This window comes from Thermobia domestica, chromosome 14 (assembly GCF_964235325.1).
Source record: "Thermobia domestica chromosome 14, izTheDome1.hap1.1, whole genome shotgun sequence".
NCBI classification, from domain to species: Eukaryota; Metazoa; Arthropoda; class Insecta; order Zygentoma; family Lepismatidae; genus Thermobia; species Thermobia domestica.
This window is the reverse complement of record NC_137467.1, coordinates 8034415-8052640: the sequence shown is the minus strand read 5'-3', so window position 1 is coordinate 8052640 and position 18226 is coordinate 8034415. Positions and strand designations below refer to the sequence as shown.

General features: G+C 37.7%; 1 protein-coding gene across 1 annotated transcript in view; it reads left to right on the top strand.

Annotated features, from left to right (window-relative positions):
• Nucleotides 1-18226, top strand: part of LOC145669499 (polyunsaturated fatty acid 5-lipoxygenase-like) — a 134222-nt gene that overhangs the window by 99736 nt on the left and 16260 nt on the right. The window contains exons 9-11 of the mRNA XM_081737679.1: nucleotides 3234-3351; nucleotides 6048-6140; nucleotides 16201-16367. Coding sequence (XP_081593805.1) covers nucleotides 3234-3351; nucleotides 6048-6140; nucleotides 16201-16367 — 378 coding nt within the window. The remainder of the gene's footprint in view (nucleotides 1-3233; nucleotides 3352-6047; nucleotides 6141-16200; nucleotides 16368-18226) is intronic.

Genomic DNA, 18226 nt, shown 5'->3' with positions numbered 1-18226 from the left:
GTCTGAAAGCTCTTGGTATGAGAAGTACGAATCCGTTTACAAATCACGGGCAAACCAGCAACTTGACCCTATAAGGGGCCGGTTTGTTGGTGTTTGTGACTCTATGTATGGCATATTTGACAATAAAAATGAATGTTACGCATAAACGCCTGAGGCCATAATGTTCCTTTTTGGCTCAGGGTGCACCTCGTTTGCGCACAGTTTTCTCCCAAAGATCTACGATAATCTGTAGTTGATTGACAGCTGATCGAAAAGTATAAAATCGTGGTTTTGCGCACAGTTTTTAAATGCGACGTTGCCAAATCTCAATATAATCATGCTTAAGCAAATCATGCAGTTGCGCACAGTTTCAATACTTTAGAGAATAAGGGTAAATATGAAAGATACGAAAGAAATATTCAATTCTGCTGTTCAATGTCTATTATATTCAATTCTGCTGTATGGTACATTTTTTTTTCTTTAGTCCTTGAAATTTGTGTCCTACAACTTTAAGATATTTCATTCTCGAAACTTCGCTGTGTGTGGAGTTTTGAAAGTACCTGTATAATTTCATGATTTGTTCCCTCCTTTGAATTTCTTCTTTCCTTTGTGGTTTCGAATGACCTTTCCGTACCGAAGCGATCTTCAAGCGTGTTTCATGCTGTATTTCAAGTAACACTGATACTACCTAATGGACATCAGGTGCACTAGAATAGAACTGGCTGTTGTAGTGACGGTGGAAAGATTCTGGTCCATTTGTTGTCCTAGGTGCTGGAGATGGTTCACAAGCCCACATCACTGGAAGATACCTGAAAAGAAAAGGTAATCATGAATACCATATCCTATCACCGTTTAATTTTTTATTTTGAAATAATATTTTGATTTCCAGAACTGCTATAAAGTAGAAACTAATTTTCGGATCTCATTTCATATAATACTTTACTATTTCTGTGCGCTATTTCTATATTCATGCCTTTAATTTCTCAAACGAGAATGCTTCTAGCCTATATACTAGACAGTTTTTAATTACTTTGGCTGGAGACCCTCTACCTCTTTAATTTTGATATTTATCATTCTTTAATAGTTAAAACTAAGTTAAGTGGCTTTTCCCAGATCGGGACGGGTGTAAGCCACAAGGTAGTTATTGCCCCCAAAATTCATTATATCTTTTACATTTATCAAACCAGAATATTACCTGCAATTATCTTCGATGTAGTTGTTCAGCACATAATCTGAAAATCTAAATCCTTTGGTTTCAGGTGCCACCGAAATCAGATCAACAAAGGCATCTGGTACTTGCTCTGGAGATAAATACGAGAGTCCAAAAAATGTCTTTAGCCAAAAACGTAAAAAGCATAGAAATTAAATTGAGTTCAACATTGTTAACTTTTTTTATGGATAGTTCACAACTTAAATTTCCTAGAGTAGTCTTGCCTAGAGCAGTAGCCACAAATTCGTATTTAGAAGACATAATCTAATGTTGGCGGTAACCAATCAGGAACCACTTGCTGTCTCGCTATGTATTCTGTTAGATAAGTGAGTTAGTGTGCTTGAAGAAGCCAAGAAAGTAAGGTAGTTGGAGTTACTTAGGTAATTTAATAAATTAGTTTATTTTATTTAATCAAATGAGTCCTGTCTTGTTTTGCAAAAGAACTACAAAATATATTGTATATTAAGATCAAAGAGTGAATTGGCAACGTTGCATACCATTTTGTGCGCAAAAACATTAAAATGATTATTTGTTTTGCTTCTTATCTGCATGGAATGATAAGCTGGAAGAAAGTGTGCGCAAAAGCATTGCACCCTTTGGCTCATTGCTAGAACGTGACTCGAGCAAGGGTTTGATAATATCATTTTGCACCCAGACACACCCATTTGGTCAGTGTTGCCAACGAACTATAAATACAATGTGGAAGATGGTTTCTGTACCACTGGATGTATATCCATGAAACGTGGGATAAACATCATCCGTCAATAGAGAAAATATACTGTGGACATTTTTCTCTCCCAAGTACCCCAGTTTGTCAGTGTTGCCAGACAATTGTTAAATGAGAAGTTGTAAAGTAGGTTCCGTACGATGAGACGTTTATATTAGGGATGGGCAAAACCGTTTTTTTTTATAAAAACCGAAAACCGATTTCTATAAAAACCGAAAACCGATAAACCGACATTTCGGTTTTCTCCAAAACCGGTTCGGTTTTTCACCGAAACTGGTTTCGGTTTTCTTCGAAATTGGTTTCGGTGAAAACTTTTCGAAAACACATAAAACTATTTCTGTGGAAATGGATTCGGTTTCCGGAGAACAACGAAACACCATTCTGGTCAGAAATAGAACAAATTTTGGAAAAAACCGGAATTGGTTTTAAAGAAAACCGAAACCGTATCAGCTGAAAAACCGAACCGGTTTTGAAGAAAACCGAAACCGGTTTCGGTGAAAACCGAACCGGTTTTAAAGAAAACCGAAACCGGTTTCGCTCAAAAGCCGAAAACCGAAAAACCGGTTTTTGTGCCCACCACTAGTTTATATACCAAGCTTGGCAGAAACATCACACGACACTATAGCAAAAAGGCGTTGAGTGTTTCCGTCTCCCAACCATTCTAGGTTGTCAGTGTTATATACATCCAGTGGTACAGAAACCATCTTCCACATTGTATTTATAGTTCGTTGGCAATACTGACCAAATGAGTAGGTCTGGGTGCGAAGTGATATTATCAAACCCTTGCTCCAGTCACGTTCTAGCAATGAGCCAAAAAGGAACATTATGGCCTCAGGCGTTTATGCGTAACATTCATTTTTATTCTATCGAATATGCCATACATAAGGTCAAAAACACCAACAAACCGGCTCCTTATAGGGTCAAGTTGCGGGTTTGCCCGTGATTTGAAAACGGTTTCGTACTTTTCATACCAAGAGCTTTCAGATGATATATAGGTTTTCCCCAGGTACTTGGTCTCGATATGAAATCATCCCTAGTCAGTACGCCAGAAATTTAACGTAACTCCAGAAAATATAGCCCAGAAAGTATTGAATTTTACAAGTAAATCTTCCAAAATATAGTGGCGCCAAACCTACATCAGCACCAATGGTAGAATAATTATGACGATTATATTATTTAAAGGTAAAAAAGCTAAGGAACATTTATTAATTAGATAAACGTTTCTAATGTTAAGTATTAATCAACTTCCAACTTGATCTAATCACATTTCTTCACTTAATACACCTATTTTGATTTTCGTTTGTTTGTTTCTTGTAGGGTTAACCCATTTAGTGATGGAAGGTTTGTGTGTTTGCACACATCGAAATTTGTCTCCTTCGCATCCGATATTTAAACTACTAGCACCACACTTCCTCTATCTGTTGGCCATAAATACGTAAGTAGAAGTTATGTTACCTCTACGTCACAGGAATATTTCAAAGGGAAATTTAATTAAATTGTATTGGAATAGTTTTAGAACTGGGGGGACCAATACAAAGTTAACCTAACCTAACCTAACCTAACGTAATCTAACCTAACCTGAACCAACAAAAAATACAGAAAATATCCCAAGAAATAAGAAATTTAAACTCAAAAATATTTTGGAGCCCCACATCCAAAAAAATATGCTAATTATATTAAATACTAAAGAACATAAGGAAGACCTTTTGTATTGTTAACACTCATTGCAATCTTTTTAACGTAGAGAGAAGAATTTGGACATGGAATTGGATGCTATAATTACTAATTACATTAATATTGTAAACTTCTGCTTAAACAGGTAGAAGGTAAAGCAATTACACACGTGAATCTATTTTCTTCCATAATCAGTTTTATTATAACATTTCATGTATAAACCAGCATAATACAGTATCTTTAAATAAGCACAAAGTGCACTAATAATTATGGTAAGTAGATATCCCAAGCCCTAGGCAGCTAAGGAAAAAATTCCTTTTAAAGCTCCGCTATAAGCTGAGTAAGGTGGAGTAGGATTCTTTGTGTTCAACTGCAAGCAAAGAGAGGTCGAAATCCTGCAGAGCTCTGCTGCAAGCTAAGCGAGAAAGGAAAGCACGAATCTTCACTGCAAGCTAGGTGGTTTGTGGACATGAGTATCTCAGAGATCCGTTGCAATCAAAGTGAGAAAGGAAACCTCAAAGCTCCGTTGCAAGCTGAATAAAATGGAGTAGGATTCTCTGTGTTCAACTGCAAGCAAAGAGAGGTCGAAATCCTGCAGAGCTCCGCTGTGAGCTAAGCGAGAAAGGAAAGCACGAAGCTTCACTGCAAGCTAGGTGGTTTGTGGACATGAGTATCTCAGAGATCCGTTGCAATCAAAGTGAGAAAGGAAACCTCAAAGCTCCGTTGCAAGCTGAGTAAAATGGAGTAGGATTCTCTGTGTTCAACTGCAAGCAAAGAGAGGTCGAAATCCTGCAGAGCTCTGCTGCAAGCTAAGCGAGAAAGGAAACCACGAATCTTCACTGCAAGCTAGGTGGTTTGTGGACATGAGTATCTCAGAGATCCGTTGCAATCAAAGTGAGAAAGGAAACCTCAAAGCTCCGTTGCAAGCTGAGTAAGATGGAGTAGGATTCTCTGTGTTAAACCGGACGTTAAGTGCCCGGTAATTTTTCCTCTTACTGGTTCTCTTCTCTGTTCTATTCAGGTTATTTTGAAGTGACGGATGGAATCGTTTAGTCGATGAACATGGTCAGGGCCGGATTTCCATGTTGTGCACCCATGGGCCCTAGCGAAATTAACGCCCCTAACTACCAATAGGCCGCCCCTAGCTGCCTACTGTCGCCCTTTTCAGCAGATCCCCTGATAACTGTTCAAACCACCATAATAACCAACTGACTTATGACAATATTTGCTAGAGAGTAATCTGCTACAATATTATCGTAGTCACGGCCATTAAAAAAAAGACTTTCGCTTATTTTATTTAATAGTTTTATCGTTTAATTCTTTTTAAAAAATCCCGCCCCTCAAAATTTGCCGCTCTGGTCCCAGGCCTATGTGGCCCATTCCTAAATCCGGCCCTGAACATGGTTAAAGCGCCGCTTATAATTCTCTTTGATATCCACCTGTCGTATGGAGAATTTGCTGGAGAGTTGAAGCCAGGAAAATTTGTTGAACTTATCGAAACTGCTAAAGGTCAACAAAAGTACATTTTCAAGAGCGCAGCTACCACTGCTTCATCCTCAGCTACATCTTCCAATTAAATAATGCATCCAGATTAAGTAAAAGTATGTAGGCACAGTATGAGGCATTAGCAGTCCCAGTGAAGCTTGTTAAGATTTAATTTTCAAGTATATTTTGTGCATGCCATAATTACCAAGGATGTTATAAATAGAGGATCTGCCCATATACAGTATACCTTCATCCTATTAAATCGGTGAAGCCAAAAAGCAACCGAGCATTGGCACGTCTGATTGGCTACTCTCGTTTCTGCCATCGTCTGATTGGCTACTTTCGTTTCCGCCATGATTGTAGGCTCAAAACATTGCGATCCTATTGGACGGAGTGGGCAGAGTAGGGGCGGCGAAACTGTGACGTATGGCTTCAAGATTTTGTTGTAAGAGCAGATCCTCTATTTCATAAGATCCTTGGTAATTATATTGCCCATTATATTTACTCTTCTGTTTTAAATACGAACTATTATTGATGATAGACTACAAAAGTTACATGTGTCGACTCAATCAAAACTGGAATAATTTAGTTTAATAAATGCTTCAAAAGTAACTAAAGTTATTAAATTCGAACTCCGAATCGCTTTAATTTTATGTGAAGTAACCAGTTTCAGATTGTTCGTACATTTTTGACGAACGATGATGTCACAATCTTAAGAGTATACGTACTACAGGAGGGTGTTCGGTATTTCCATTTTCAAAAGTTTGCTACCCTAAAATATGGCCTGTTAAGGAGAAATGGATGGCCAGATTTTTTTTTTTTTTCAACCGAGACTATACATGTAAAACCTATTAATAGGTTTGATTTCACACGAATTGCTTTTCTGAACTCACGTTTCAATTTTTCCTTCTCAGAAACGAAAATAATATTTGACGAAAAGGTTCTTTCTAAAATCTGTTTTTGATTTTGTAGCCGAGGTATCCAGAAACTCGTGTCTCCTGATGGATGGGTTGATAGAGCGATGACTGTTGGAGTGCAAGGAATGTTTGAACTTATCGAAAGAGGGTAAGTTTCTTATTGTACTATATGTATAAAGTAAGTGGTGATTTCTTATTTTGTTATTATTATTATTATTATTATTATTATTATTATTATTATTATTATTATTATTATTATTATTATTATTATTATTATTATTATTATTATTATGAATTCTTTTAATATAAAGATATATATGTAGATACTCTAAATGTTTATCTATCTATTAAAATGCTACAATAGCAATTAAAAGCAGCAGAGCAGAGCAGAGAGCAGAGATTTCTTGGCGGTTTTTGTGGTTGATTTAAGTACCGGGCTTGGGCCCTTGCCTTCCATTTGTGTTGTTGACTGTCGTTTGTTTTGCGTGCGTATTTGTTGTGAGAGAGGACGCAACTGTCGCGCTCCTCTTTTGCTGTTCCTATGTCAGTTTAGTGGTTGTGCGTTTTAGGGGTGCGGCATCTTGTAAGTTCGTCTTCTTGGGTTGGCCGTTCCTATGGTGGCTATGTGTTGGTGTGGTGAGGCTCTGATTGTCCTCCAGAAGTTGGCTGATCTGTGAATTCTGTAGTCATGTAGAAATGGGAGTTCCAAATCTTCATGTATTTGCTCGAGGCGAGTGTCTCTCGAGTGTCCAGTGATAGCCCTGGCTACTCTGTTCTGGATGACTTGTAGTTGGCTGAGGTGCGTTTTTGCTGCGTGTTGCCATGCAGGGTGGGCATACATCAGGATGGGACGAATGCTCATCTGATATATATGGCGTTTGGTTTTCAGGGTGAGGGATGGGGAGAGGAGTAGCGGTAGCAAGGCTTGATGGCGTTGACTGGCTTTCTTTGCGATGGAATGTATGTGGTGAGCAAATGTAAGTTTCCTGTCCAGTATTATTCCGAGGTATTTGGCATCATCTCGGTTCTGGAGGGGTGTTCCAGCCATGGTGATCCTGACGTGAACCCTTCTTCTGTTTCTTGTGAAGTTTACTACTGAGGTCTTCTGTTCGCTGACTTTGATCTTCCACTCTTCAGACCATCGGTGGAGAAGTTCGGCGTGTCGTCTGAGGTATAGTTCAGCGTATCTGATGTTTCCATGGCTGGCAAAGATTGCCGTGTCGTCTGCGAATGTTGCTACCGCTGTGTTGGGGGTTGTGGGAATGTCCGCCGTGTACATGGCGTAGAGGGTTGGGGATAGGCAGGATCCTTGGGGGACTCCTGCTAGGATAGGTCTGGAGGGTGTTAGGTGTCCTGCATGGGCAACACGAAAGGTTCTTCCTTGAAGAAAGGATTTGATGATTCTCAGAAGGTAGTGCGGAGTGCCCTGGAGCATCATCTTGTGAAAGAGGCCTTCGTGCCACACCTTGTCGAATGCTTTTTCTATGTCGAGAAAAAGCCCCAAGGTGTGGCCTCCCTCGTTGAATCTGTCACATATCTTCTCTACCACCCGTACCAGCTGCTGATCCGCGCAGTGTCCTTTCCTGAAGCCGAACTGGTGGTCCGGGATGATGTCATGATCTTCTATGAATTGCTGAAGTCTGCTCTGCAGTACTCTTTCAAACACCTTGCTGGTATGCGAGAGCAGGCTGATAGGGCGGTAGTTGGCCGGGTTTGATCTTTTCTTTCCTGGTTTGGCCAGCATTATGACTTTTGCTTCTTTCCAGGCTTCTGGGTAGTGTCCGGTTCTCATAATGGCGTTGCACAACTTACAGAGTAGGACCAGGGCCTTTCTCGGGAGGTGCTTCAGTGCTTGCGGCGTCACTCGGTCTTGACCTGGAGCCCGGTGTGCATTGATCCTCTTGATGATTGCTTGTATCTCCCGCGGTGTTGTGAGGGCTTCTGGAGGAGGTGGGTCTTCTATTCGGGAGAGGTGGTAGGATCTATGTACTGCTGCAGTGGTGGTTGCTGGCGTGTTGGTAGCGTTGATCTGGAAGGTGGTTTCCAGGGTCTGGGCGAAAAGTTCTGCCTGTTCTTCCGGTTCGTGTATTGTTCCTTGTGGAGTTTGAAGTGTGAGTGTTCTGGAGTTTGCTTCTGGTCTTGTGATGTTTTTCACTAACTTCCAGAATTGCCTGCTGGGTGCATCTAGCTCCTGGAGGTGGAGGTTCCAGTTTCTGATTTTGATTCGAAGGAGCCTTTTCCGGACTCTGGATACTAGGTGGTTCCAAAGTGTTTTGAACTGGGGAATTCTGGTACGTTGCCACTGCTTCCGGGCCCAACGCTTCAAGTGGATCAAGGCTGAGGTGCGTCGTTCTTCTGGAGTGGTCTGGTGTGATGGATGAGTCGTTGTTGAGGTGGTTGAGGCGATGGCTATGGCTGAGTTGATGGCTGCGGTCAGGGACGCAGTGGTGGCCTCTATGTCTTCCGTTGTTTCAATTATCCGGCGTGGATCTAACATGTCGCTGAGCAAGGATCTGTAGTGGTCCCAGTCTGTTGTGCGCAGAGTTGGAAGGGTTCGAGTTGTGAAGTGGTAGCTGATTGCGATCGTTTGTAGAACGGGTAGATGATCCGAGTCGAGGCCGTGGATAACCTGAGGTACACCTAGGATTGCCAGGTTCGCTGTCAGTACCATGTCCAGTACATCAGGCATCCCGCCGTTTCTGGGATAATGCGTGGGTTCCGTTGGAGCCGTGGGAGTGAAGTCTATGGTGGTGAGAGCGTGGTGGAGGATCCTTCCGTTTGCGTTTGACACATTGGAGTTCCACGCCGGATGTTTACTGTTGAGGTCTCCCCCTAGTAGAATCCGGTGTCCTAGCTGTCGCAGGGCTTGCAGATCTGTTGCGTTGAGGTTGTTGTTGTGAGGCTTGTAGGCTGCTATTATTATTATCGGTCCATTAGCTGAGTGGAGGGTGATCCCTGTAGCTTCCAGGGATTGTAGAGGTGGTAGAGGGAGAGGGTCGTACGGGATACTGTCTTTGATTAGAATTGCTGTTCCTCCAAGGGGTCGGTCGGGACGGTCGGTACGGATGGTGGAGTAGTTGCGGATTTTTAGGGTAAGGTGTGGTTTTAGGTGGGTCTCTGACAATAGGGCTATGTCCACTTCTTCTCTGCGGAGAAAGTCCTCCAGGTTGTTCTTCTTCTTTTGGATTCCTTCTGCGTTCCAGTGCAGCACTTTGACTTGTCTGTTGATTCTTCTTTTAGTCGGTGCCATCGTCAAGGATGGACGCGACTACCTCAAACATGATGGTGATTTTGCTTAGTGGGTCTGTCGTTTCTTTCACCTTCCGGAGTCCTACTCGCAGCTTTTCTAGCATTGAACGAAGATTGAGGCCCGAGAAGAGTTCTCGGATCTCTTTGAATGTGTCTGCCAATGATGGTTCAGTGCGTTTGTCCTCGGTGTCTTCTTCTCTGGATTGGGAGTTGTCCTGGGTTGTTTGATTTTTCTTTGTTTCTTGGTTGGGGGGCCTCCTGGTTTTCTGGTTGGTGTTGTTCTTGTCTTCCGGCGTGACTGCTCCTGCGTAAGATGTAGCGTTGTTTCTTCTGCGGCTGGTATTAGATTTTGAGGGAGGGTCCGACTTAGCTGGTGGTTGGGTTGGCTGTTTCCTCTTGGCTTTGGCCGCCTTGAGCATGGGACAGCCCATGTAGTTGGCGGGGTGTTCGCCTCCGCAGTTACAACATTTTGCCGGAGTGTCCCTCGTTTTCTTCAGACATTCCGTGGAGAGATGGGATTCTTCGCATTTGATGCAGCGAGGGGTCGCCCTGCATGTTTGCGTGGTGTGCCCTACTCGTTGGCATCGGTAGCATTGGAGAATTGACTGACCCTTGTAGGGTTCCACTGCCACTCTGTAACTAAGAAGGTACTTGAGATCGTAAATCTTGTTGTTCGTTGGGTCCTTGGGTAAAGTAACAAGGAATAGCGGAAACAGGGGCCTGTTGCCAGACGGGTCACTGCGTCCCCTCATCTGGACCACATTGGTTGGGGTGAACCCCTGGTCCTTCAAGTCCTGTAGTATGTCAGCCGTTGGAGTGTCGAGTGGCATCTTCCGGATGACTACTTTGATTCCCGCCTGAGCTCCAACCTATAACTTTGGCTTTCAAATCTTTCATTTACGGTTATGTGTGATTCCATGTTTAACAGAGACAAACATTTTGAGTATGTGTACTTTAAATAAATTAGTTAACTAGATCTTTTTCATAAAGTTTATGATATAAAATTACTGTTCAAAGCCATTGTATTTTAATAAGCCTTCTCTAAAATCAATTACGTGAATTGTGCTTCCATCTTCCGAGTTCTTTTAAACTATGTTTATATGTTTGTGGTTAATCCTTTCGACAATGAGATCTCGGAAACTACAGGCTCTAAAAAGATGATATTTTCACTGATCGATTGGAAATTTTGCGTAGATTATCCAGTTCTAATTGAATATTAAAAAAAAAACATGGCCATTATTTCTTTATTACATTTTTTAGGGTACACTGGAAGCGTTGAAATTAAAAAAAAAAACTAAAGCATCATACCCTACGCCTTATACATTCCAACACCATACTGTTGTATATAGGGGTTGCATATGTCTCAGGCGATTGTTTAATGGCAAAATAATAATGAAAAAGGAAGGATAACCATTTCTCCAGTCTAAGATGAATCTTTATTTTTGGAATGTTTTGGCGAATGAACACCATATATAACTGCCATTATAATTAATTGTGTATGTAATGTATTTGCTTATTACATACTGCATGCAAGAAGAAAGAAAACACTGGTCATGCTTGAATTAGAAACTTCAACCGGAAGTAGGCTCAAATCTTGCAAACGGTGGGAGATATTGAGAAAAAATAATCGATAAAATCTCCCCTTTATGACACGCCTTGCCGATTTTTTCAAAACTTCTTTTACTTGTGTCTGTAAAGGGACATGTACAGATGTTGTGAGGAATGAGAAGGATATTTATGCTCATATGCAGATGATGCGCTGTGTAGAGAGCACAGGTTCAGCTAGTTTGATAATTAAAAACAATTACACTACTATTAACCGTCATACGTATATTGAATGCACCATGTAACGTTACATAAATTAAAACCTTCATGTTGACACAAACAACAGCAAACATCTACGGAGACAAATTTCGTTGTAGTGCCCCTGTAACTTACTTACTTAAACTATACATATGCTGATAATAATAATAAATGTAAATTGCATATTTAATATAGGGTCGCCATTTCAGCAGCTGTTGGAAAATATGTTCCTACAAATGCTAAAACCAAAATTCTACTTAAAATAAAAAATAATGTTCATTATCCTTTCGCAACTACAAACCTGACTTGTGTAACGTAATATCTGTCCATAAATATGTCTGCTTGTAATTCAGAAGATATCTTTCCACGTTCGTCTCTGTACACATGATGACTCTATTTTTGTTACCAGTTAAAACAAAAATAATTAATTTTTCATAATTGAAAATACACTGCAAAATTTTTATGAAATAACTCCCAAAATGCAATGAAATCATTTAGCTAAACACGCAAATAAAATTATGTAGTAATTAGCTTAATCTTTATTATATATGATCTAATTATATTTGAGCAATTTGAAAGAAAAAGAGTTTGCAATTAACTTCTAGTGATAACTGGTATGGATTACTTTACAATTTTCTTAATGGTTATCTCTATAATCGGTTTTCTATAGTTACAAAATTTTCAAATTTTATAAAGGTAACCAAGAAAGTTCTGTCGCTTTTTCACCCAGCACCTTCAAACATTGATATGTCACCTAAGACGTACCTGGAAAATCAAAAATAGTTCCCGTCAGCATCGACGACCTTCTGCCAACGTTCTAGAAGGCCATGGATTTCATCGCTGTAGAACTTCGTGGACTGTGAAGTGAAGAAGGTATCAAGTGCATTTTGCACCTCTACTAGGGACTTGAACTGGCGTCCTCAAGGTTATTGTCCAAGGAATGGAACAGGTGATAATCGGAAACTGCAATGTCCGGGGAGTACGGCGGATGCAATAGTGTTTCCCATCCAAGACGCAGAATGCTCTCCCGGGCCATCCTAGGCACATGGAGCTTGGCGTTGTCCTGTAACAGAAGGACCCGTTTGGGATTTAGAAATGCTGGCTCCAGAATTTTGAGTTTTTCTTGAACAAGGATCTGCATAGTCACGACACCCTCACCATGAACTTAACATATCTTCCTCCCCGTTGCAGCGGCGTTTGACCCCAGTTTGAACTCGTACAGCATACACGCCCTTATGATGCTCTGTGGAAGTACCATATTCACTCTGTCCTTACGCAAATTTGTGGTGTAACTGAATTGCCACAGCCAGGTAGTATGTTGGATATATATACACCAACAACTGACCTTCACCTTATCTCAATTTGCATTCAACTCACGGTGTGAGGGCCAATTGAACACAGACCTCTACAAAAAGCGACAGAACTTTCTTGGTTACCTTCGTAAATAAAATAAATTCCACATTTTCTTACAAGGTTGTGCTTAGGTGTTTACACGCGTAGCTTATGAAATATTATTATTATTTTTATTTTATTTTATTTTATTTTTTTGTACGTGCATTGTTAATATAATACCAAATAAATAACAGGATAATAGTCTTGCATGGTTTCTACACACATCATAACACAGATCAGTATTTTACTCTAATGTTAGCCGATATGTAAATAGAAATTTCTTGTACTATTAATATTCTATAATTCACATTTCACTACTTACAATTAAACACAGATATTATGAAACCACAATCGTATCATCTTTTCAGAGCGACCAAGCACGTCTCTGTACCAGAATCAAAATAGAGGTATTCAAGTCTGAATGTTTGTGAAAGTTATTTTTGTAAACACCGGCAAATAACAATTCTAAATAAAATAAAAATATTCATTTCGTGAACGGTGGCCTACACGAAAAAAACTTTATTCTGTAGAACTCATTTGTTTCTTCATGATCTTTCAATGATGTATCAAATAAGATATCTTACCACTTAAAATTTTCAGATCGCTCGACGATGAGGATTCTGTAGGAAAAATAGATCACTTTATTTGATGTGGCTTTTGATATTTCCCTATTTCAATATATTAATTCTTTTATCTTCAGCCGATTGTGAATTGGATATTATATCTGACTGTGTGATAATCTACAGTTAAATGCACTGGCGCAAATCCCGGGGGGATGAGGGGGGCATGTCCCATCCAATCTTGGAACTGGGGAACTGCCCCCCCCCAGTAATCCGATTTGAAATGTATTTTTGGGGAGAAATGTGATAATTTGTGTCCGATTGCCACAAAGGAAACTGAGATGAAATTGTTGTCCTCTCAGAATAAGCCTCAAATCTGCCCACCTCCCAATGTTGAAGACAACTCTGCTCCCCTGACTCCCCACAGCATGTGTGTGTGTGTGTGTGTGTGTTTGTGTGCTGGGAACCGTCTCACCCGTCCCCCTGCCCCCCAATGTTGAAGACAGATTTGCACCGTTGGTTAAATGGCGTCTCACACAAAAACTTTTTCCTACAAAACTCCTTTGTTTTTACATATATTTTCACTGATACATCAAAGTACATATCTTACCATTTAAAATTTTCTGATAATCCTACGGGGCCCTATAATAGGGGGGGGATCTGTGAGCAAACAAAGCATTCCAATCGACGCATATTCTGAATATTCATATCATACTTCACCTTCACCGTTTGTGATTTATAAGCATTGAACGTTTAAACAGAAACTTTTTTTTTTTTTTACAATTATTTTAAAGAAATCTCAAAATGGCGTGTGTGAAAGCATATTAATAAAAATTTATTGTAGTGTGGACTAGATCTAAAAACATACACACATAGAAGGAAACAATATATTTATACATGGAACGAGAATTCTGTACAGGACGAGTCAAGGAAATTAAAACTTAAACAAATTTTTAAAGAACTACAATATATATACATACAATATATATATATATATATATATATATATATATATATAGGCCTATAATCCTGATTGTTACACATTTTGTTTGTTATTAAATTACTTATCAGTTTCTGGAAACCAATATGGCGGCAAAGCTGACGTTTATCAGTTCTTTTTTTTCTTTTTAACATTTGTTTTAAACTTCTTTCGATTCCTATTTGATGAAGCATCAACGAAAGGATTTATGGTTTACTTGTATTTTGTGCCCTTCTACAATTTTCTGTCTGAATTTCTGTTCGTGTTCCTTGAAGTTAGATAGATGATTGTAATTTTTTAATATTTCAAAAACTATGCTTTTTTTCGTTTTCCAACAGGTAAGGCTTAATTATTATTATTTTCATATTTTTAACTATCTTGTGGAACAAACGTAGTCATAATCTTAAAATGAGCTTTAGGCTTCCAAAAAATACGGAAAGCAGGTAAAGTAATTATAAGAATTACTCCGGCTCTCTAGAATGGAGTTCACTACTTCTTTCCTTCAAACAGATCTCAATTGTCCTCACGACGGTGGCTGTTGAGTACGAACTGTCACCCATCTTTCCTTTAATTGTTTTCGCTCATTTCATAAGATGCGATATTCCAGTGCGGCATTTAAAAAAAAAAAAAAAATCTTTATTGACAAATAAATATAAGAAAGTTTTAAAACTAAAGACATACCCCAGAATCTCACTGAAACTCAAATACAATAATTAAGTCGACTTCATTTCTTCATTTTGTCTATCTTTTTCTTTCTTTCATACAAATTATTTTTTTCAACTTCAGTTACATGTAGGGTATGAAAGGTTTCACTAAAAAGTAATTGGCAAAATTTTTACGTTTACATATAGAAGAGATCCTAATACGGTAAATTAAATAAACTTTTGATAAAGTGGATACTTTCAAATATCTAGGATTAATAATTATTAACAGACCAAAGCCGAGTGTACAAAGAAATTAAATATCGTCTGAAAGCAAAGCAGGAAATTCGTGTTATTATTCAGTTCAAAATCTTTTGTCGTCACGAATTCTGTTGAAGAATGTAAAGCTTAAAATATATAAAACGATAATCATGCCTGTTGTTCTGTATGGTTGCAAAACATGGTCGCTTACTCTGAGGGAAGAACATAGACTGAAAGTATTTGAGAACAGGATCCTGAGAAGAATATTCGGACCCAAGAGGAACGAGAATGGGGAATGGCGGAAGCTTCATAACGAGGAACTACATAATTTATATGGTTTACCCAACATTGTTAGGGTCGTCAAATCTAGGAGGCTTAGGTGGGCAGGTCATGTAGCTAGAATGGAAGAAAGTAGAAACGCTTTCAAAGTCTTGACTGGAAGACCCATCGGAAAACGACCATTAGGAAGACCTAGGTGCAGATGGGAGGTCAATATTAAGATGGATCTCGCAGAGATAGAAATACAAAGTAGAAACTGGATCCAATTAGCTAAGGATAGAAGTCAGTGGAGAGCTTTTGTGAACGCGGCATTGAACCTCCAGGTTCCATAGGCCATAGAGTTAGGTAGTTAGTTAATAGTATATATATATATCTGTGTTACAATTTCGGCTACGTAACATTGCCTTCCTCAGACACATTATGAGACAAATATCCAATTTTGACAGTTTAAATACAGTCTGAATGCAAGACACGCCCACTTGCTCCTTACAAAACGTAAACTGTTAATTGGTTCTAAAAAAGTAAATTTTTAATTAGATGTTGTTGGATATTTCTTTCATAATGTGTCTGAGGAAGGCTATGTTACATAACCGTAACTGTAACACAGTAAAATATATATACCGCTTTGGTCAGTTGAAGTTTTATTAGCAAAGTGTGCCTGTTTTCCTCAACAGTTTCAATTTTCTTCAGTTAAAGAAAATACTCATTCATAAACTATTTGAAAAACGTAGAAGATTAGACTTTGTGGATAATTCACTCATATATTGAAGAACATGAGTGACGTACAGTACTTTCACTTTTCATATTTTGTAAGTTTCGAATTTTTATAATTAAGTTAGTATAGGGTGCGAAATTCAAGACCAAAATGGGATTTTTTTTTTCTCTCGAGATGGGGTTTTGTAATGCTTCAGGTTGGCATCACTGGTCGCTATGGAAATCTGTGCGCTAAAAAAGCAAAGACAGCGCTGGAAGTCGACACAAACTTAATATGTAATTCAATTATTTCAATTGAAACTGTTAATTACTCTTCTGTTTTAATTTCAGTTTCCAGAGATGGAAATTTGCTGGACACGGAATTATCGAAAGAGAGGTAGAAAGCCGTGGACTGAACGACCCTGAAGTTCTTCCCTATTACCCTTATAGGGATGACGCCATCGGATTATATAATATTACAAGGCGTTATGTATCCAAGATTGTAAATATACATTATAGTAAGTGGCCTCAATAAATAACAGAAAATATGTTTAGGAATATTAAAATAAATAACAGACGTGTTTAATATTAGAATAAATAACTGACATGTTTAGTATTAAAATATATAACAGACATTTTTAGTATTAGAATACACAACAGACGTGTTTAGTATTAGAATAAATAACAGGTATGTGTAGTATTAGAATAAATAAGAGACATGTTTAGTATTAGAATAAATAACAGACATGTTTAATATTAGAATAAATAACAGACATGTTTAGTGTTAGAATAAATAACAGACAGGTTTAGGATTAGAAATAACAGACGTCTTTAGTATTAGAATAAATAATAGACAAGTTTAGTATTAGAATAAATAACAGACATGTTTAGTATTAGAATAAATAATAGACAAGTTTAGTATTTGAAGTAACAGACATGTTTAGTATTAGAATAAATAACAGACATGTTTAGTATTAGAATAAATAACAGACATGTTTGGGATTAGAAATAACAGACGTCTTTAGTATTAGAATAAATAACAGACATATTTAGTATTAGAATAAATAACAGACATGTTTAATGTTAGAATAAATAACAGACATGTTTAGTGTTAGAATAAATAACAGACATGTTTAGAATTAGAATAAATAATAGACATGTTTAGTATTAAAAATACCAGACGTGTTTAGTATTCGAATAAATAACAGACATGTTTAGTATTAGAATAAATAACAGACATGTTTAGTATTAGAATAAATAACAGACATGTTTAGTATTAGAATTAATAATAGACATATTTGGTATTAAAAATACCAGACGTGTTTAGTATTCGAATAAATAACAGACATGTTTAGTATTCGAATAAATAACAGACATGTTTAGTATTAGAATAAATAACAAACATGTTTAATATTAGAAATAACAGACGTGTTTAGTAGTAGAATAAATAACTGACATGTTTAGCATTAGAATAAATAATAGACATGTTTAATGTTGGAATAAATAACAGGCATGTTTAGTAAATCAGAATAAGTAACCAACATATTTAGTATATTACAGTAGACAGCAGACTATTTTGTAATTTCATTTTTAATACAATTGTTAAATATAATTCTTTATGCAATCAATAATAATTTGGAGAAGCAATAGGTTAATGTAAAAATAGTTTATCTATTTATTGTTAGTGACTAACATAGTCTAGAGAAGTAAACGAAGGAAATGTTTAACTTAGAAGTTGATATAAATTTCTTTCTTAGAAGAAATTGTTTAAACAAATGTTACTTCAAGTCAGGGTGAAAACAATTTTCCATATCATTAGAAAATTGAGCTGTTTTGTTCATAATATAAAATGTCAAGTTATGTGAATTGTTTTTCAATTTAATTTATTGCATCTGTAGATCATGTACATGATATTAGAGTTGTTTAATTATAAGGCATAATTACATGTTCCTTCAGTCAAAATTTAAAAAGAAAATTATAAAGATCATAAAAGTACACTTTTTTTTTCAATAACCTCTTGAACTTTTCTCATTTTTTACTACAGCGGGTGTAACATGTTATACAATATCTTACCCGTATATGTTACACTTACTTCCTATATGTTACCTCTATGCTGATCGATGTAAAAATCATCTCTTCTACACGTATTATAAGTCTCTATATATTTATTTAATACAAAACCTTTACAGTTTAGTTTCACCTGCACTTATTACATTATACAAATACGAGGTGATTCAGAAAGTAATGCCTCCAAAGTGATACCTTAATCTATGTTTGACGGATAGTACCGATAAAGGTATCAATGGAAAGCTTGCAATATCAGCTACAAATGGTAGCATCATTTTTCAACATAGTCCCCATTACGGACAACACACTT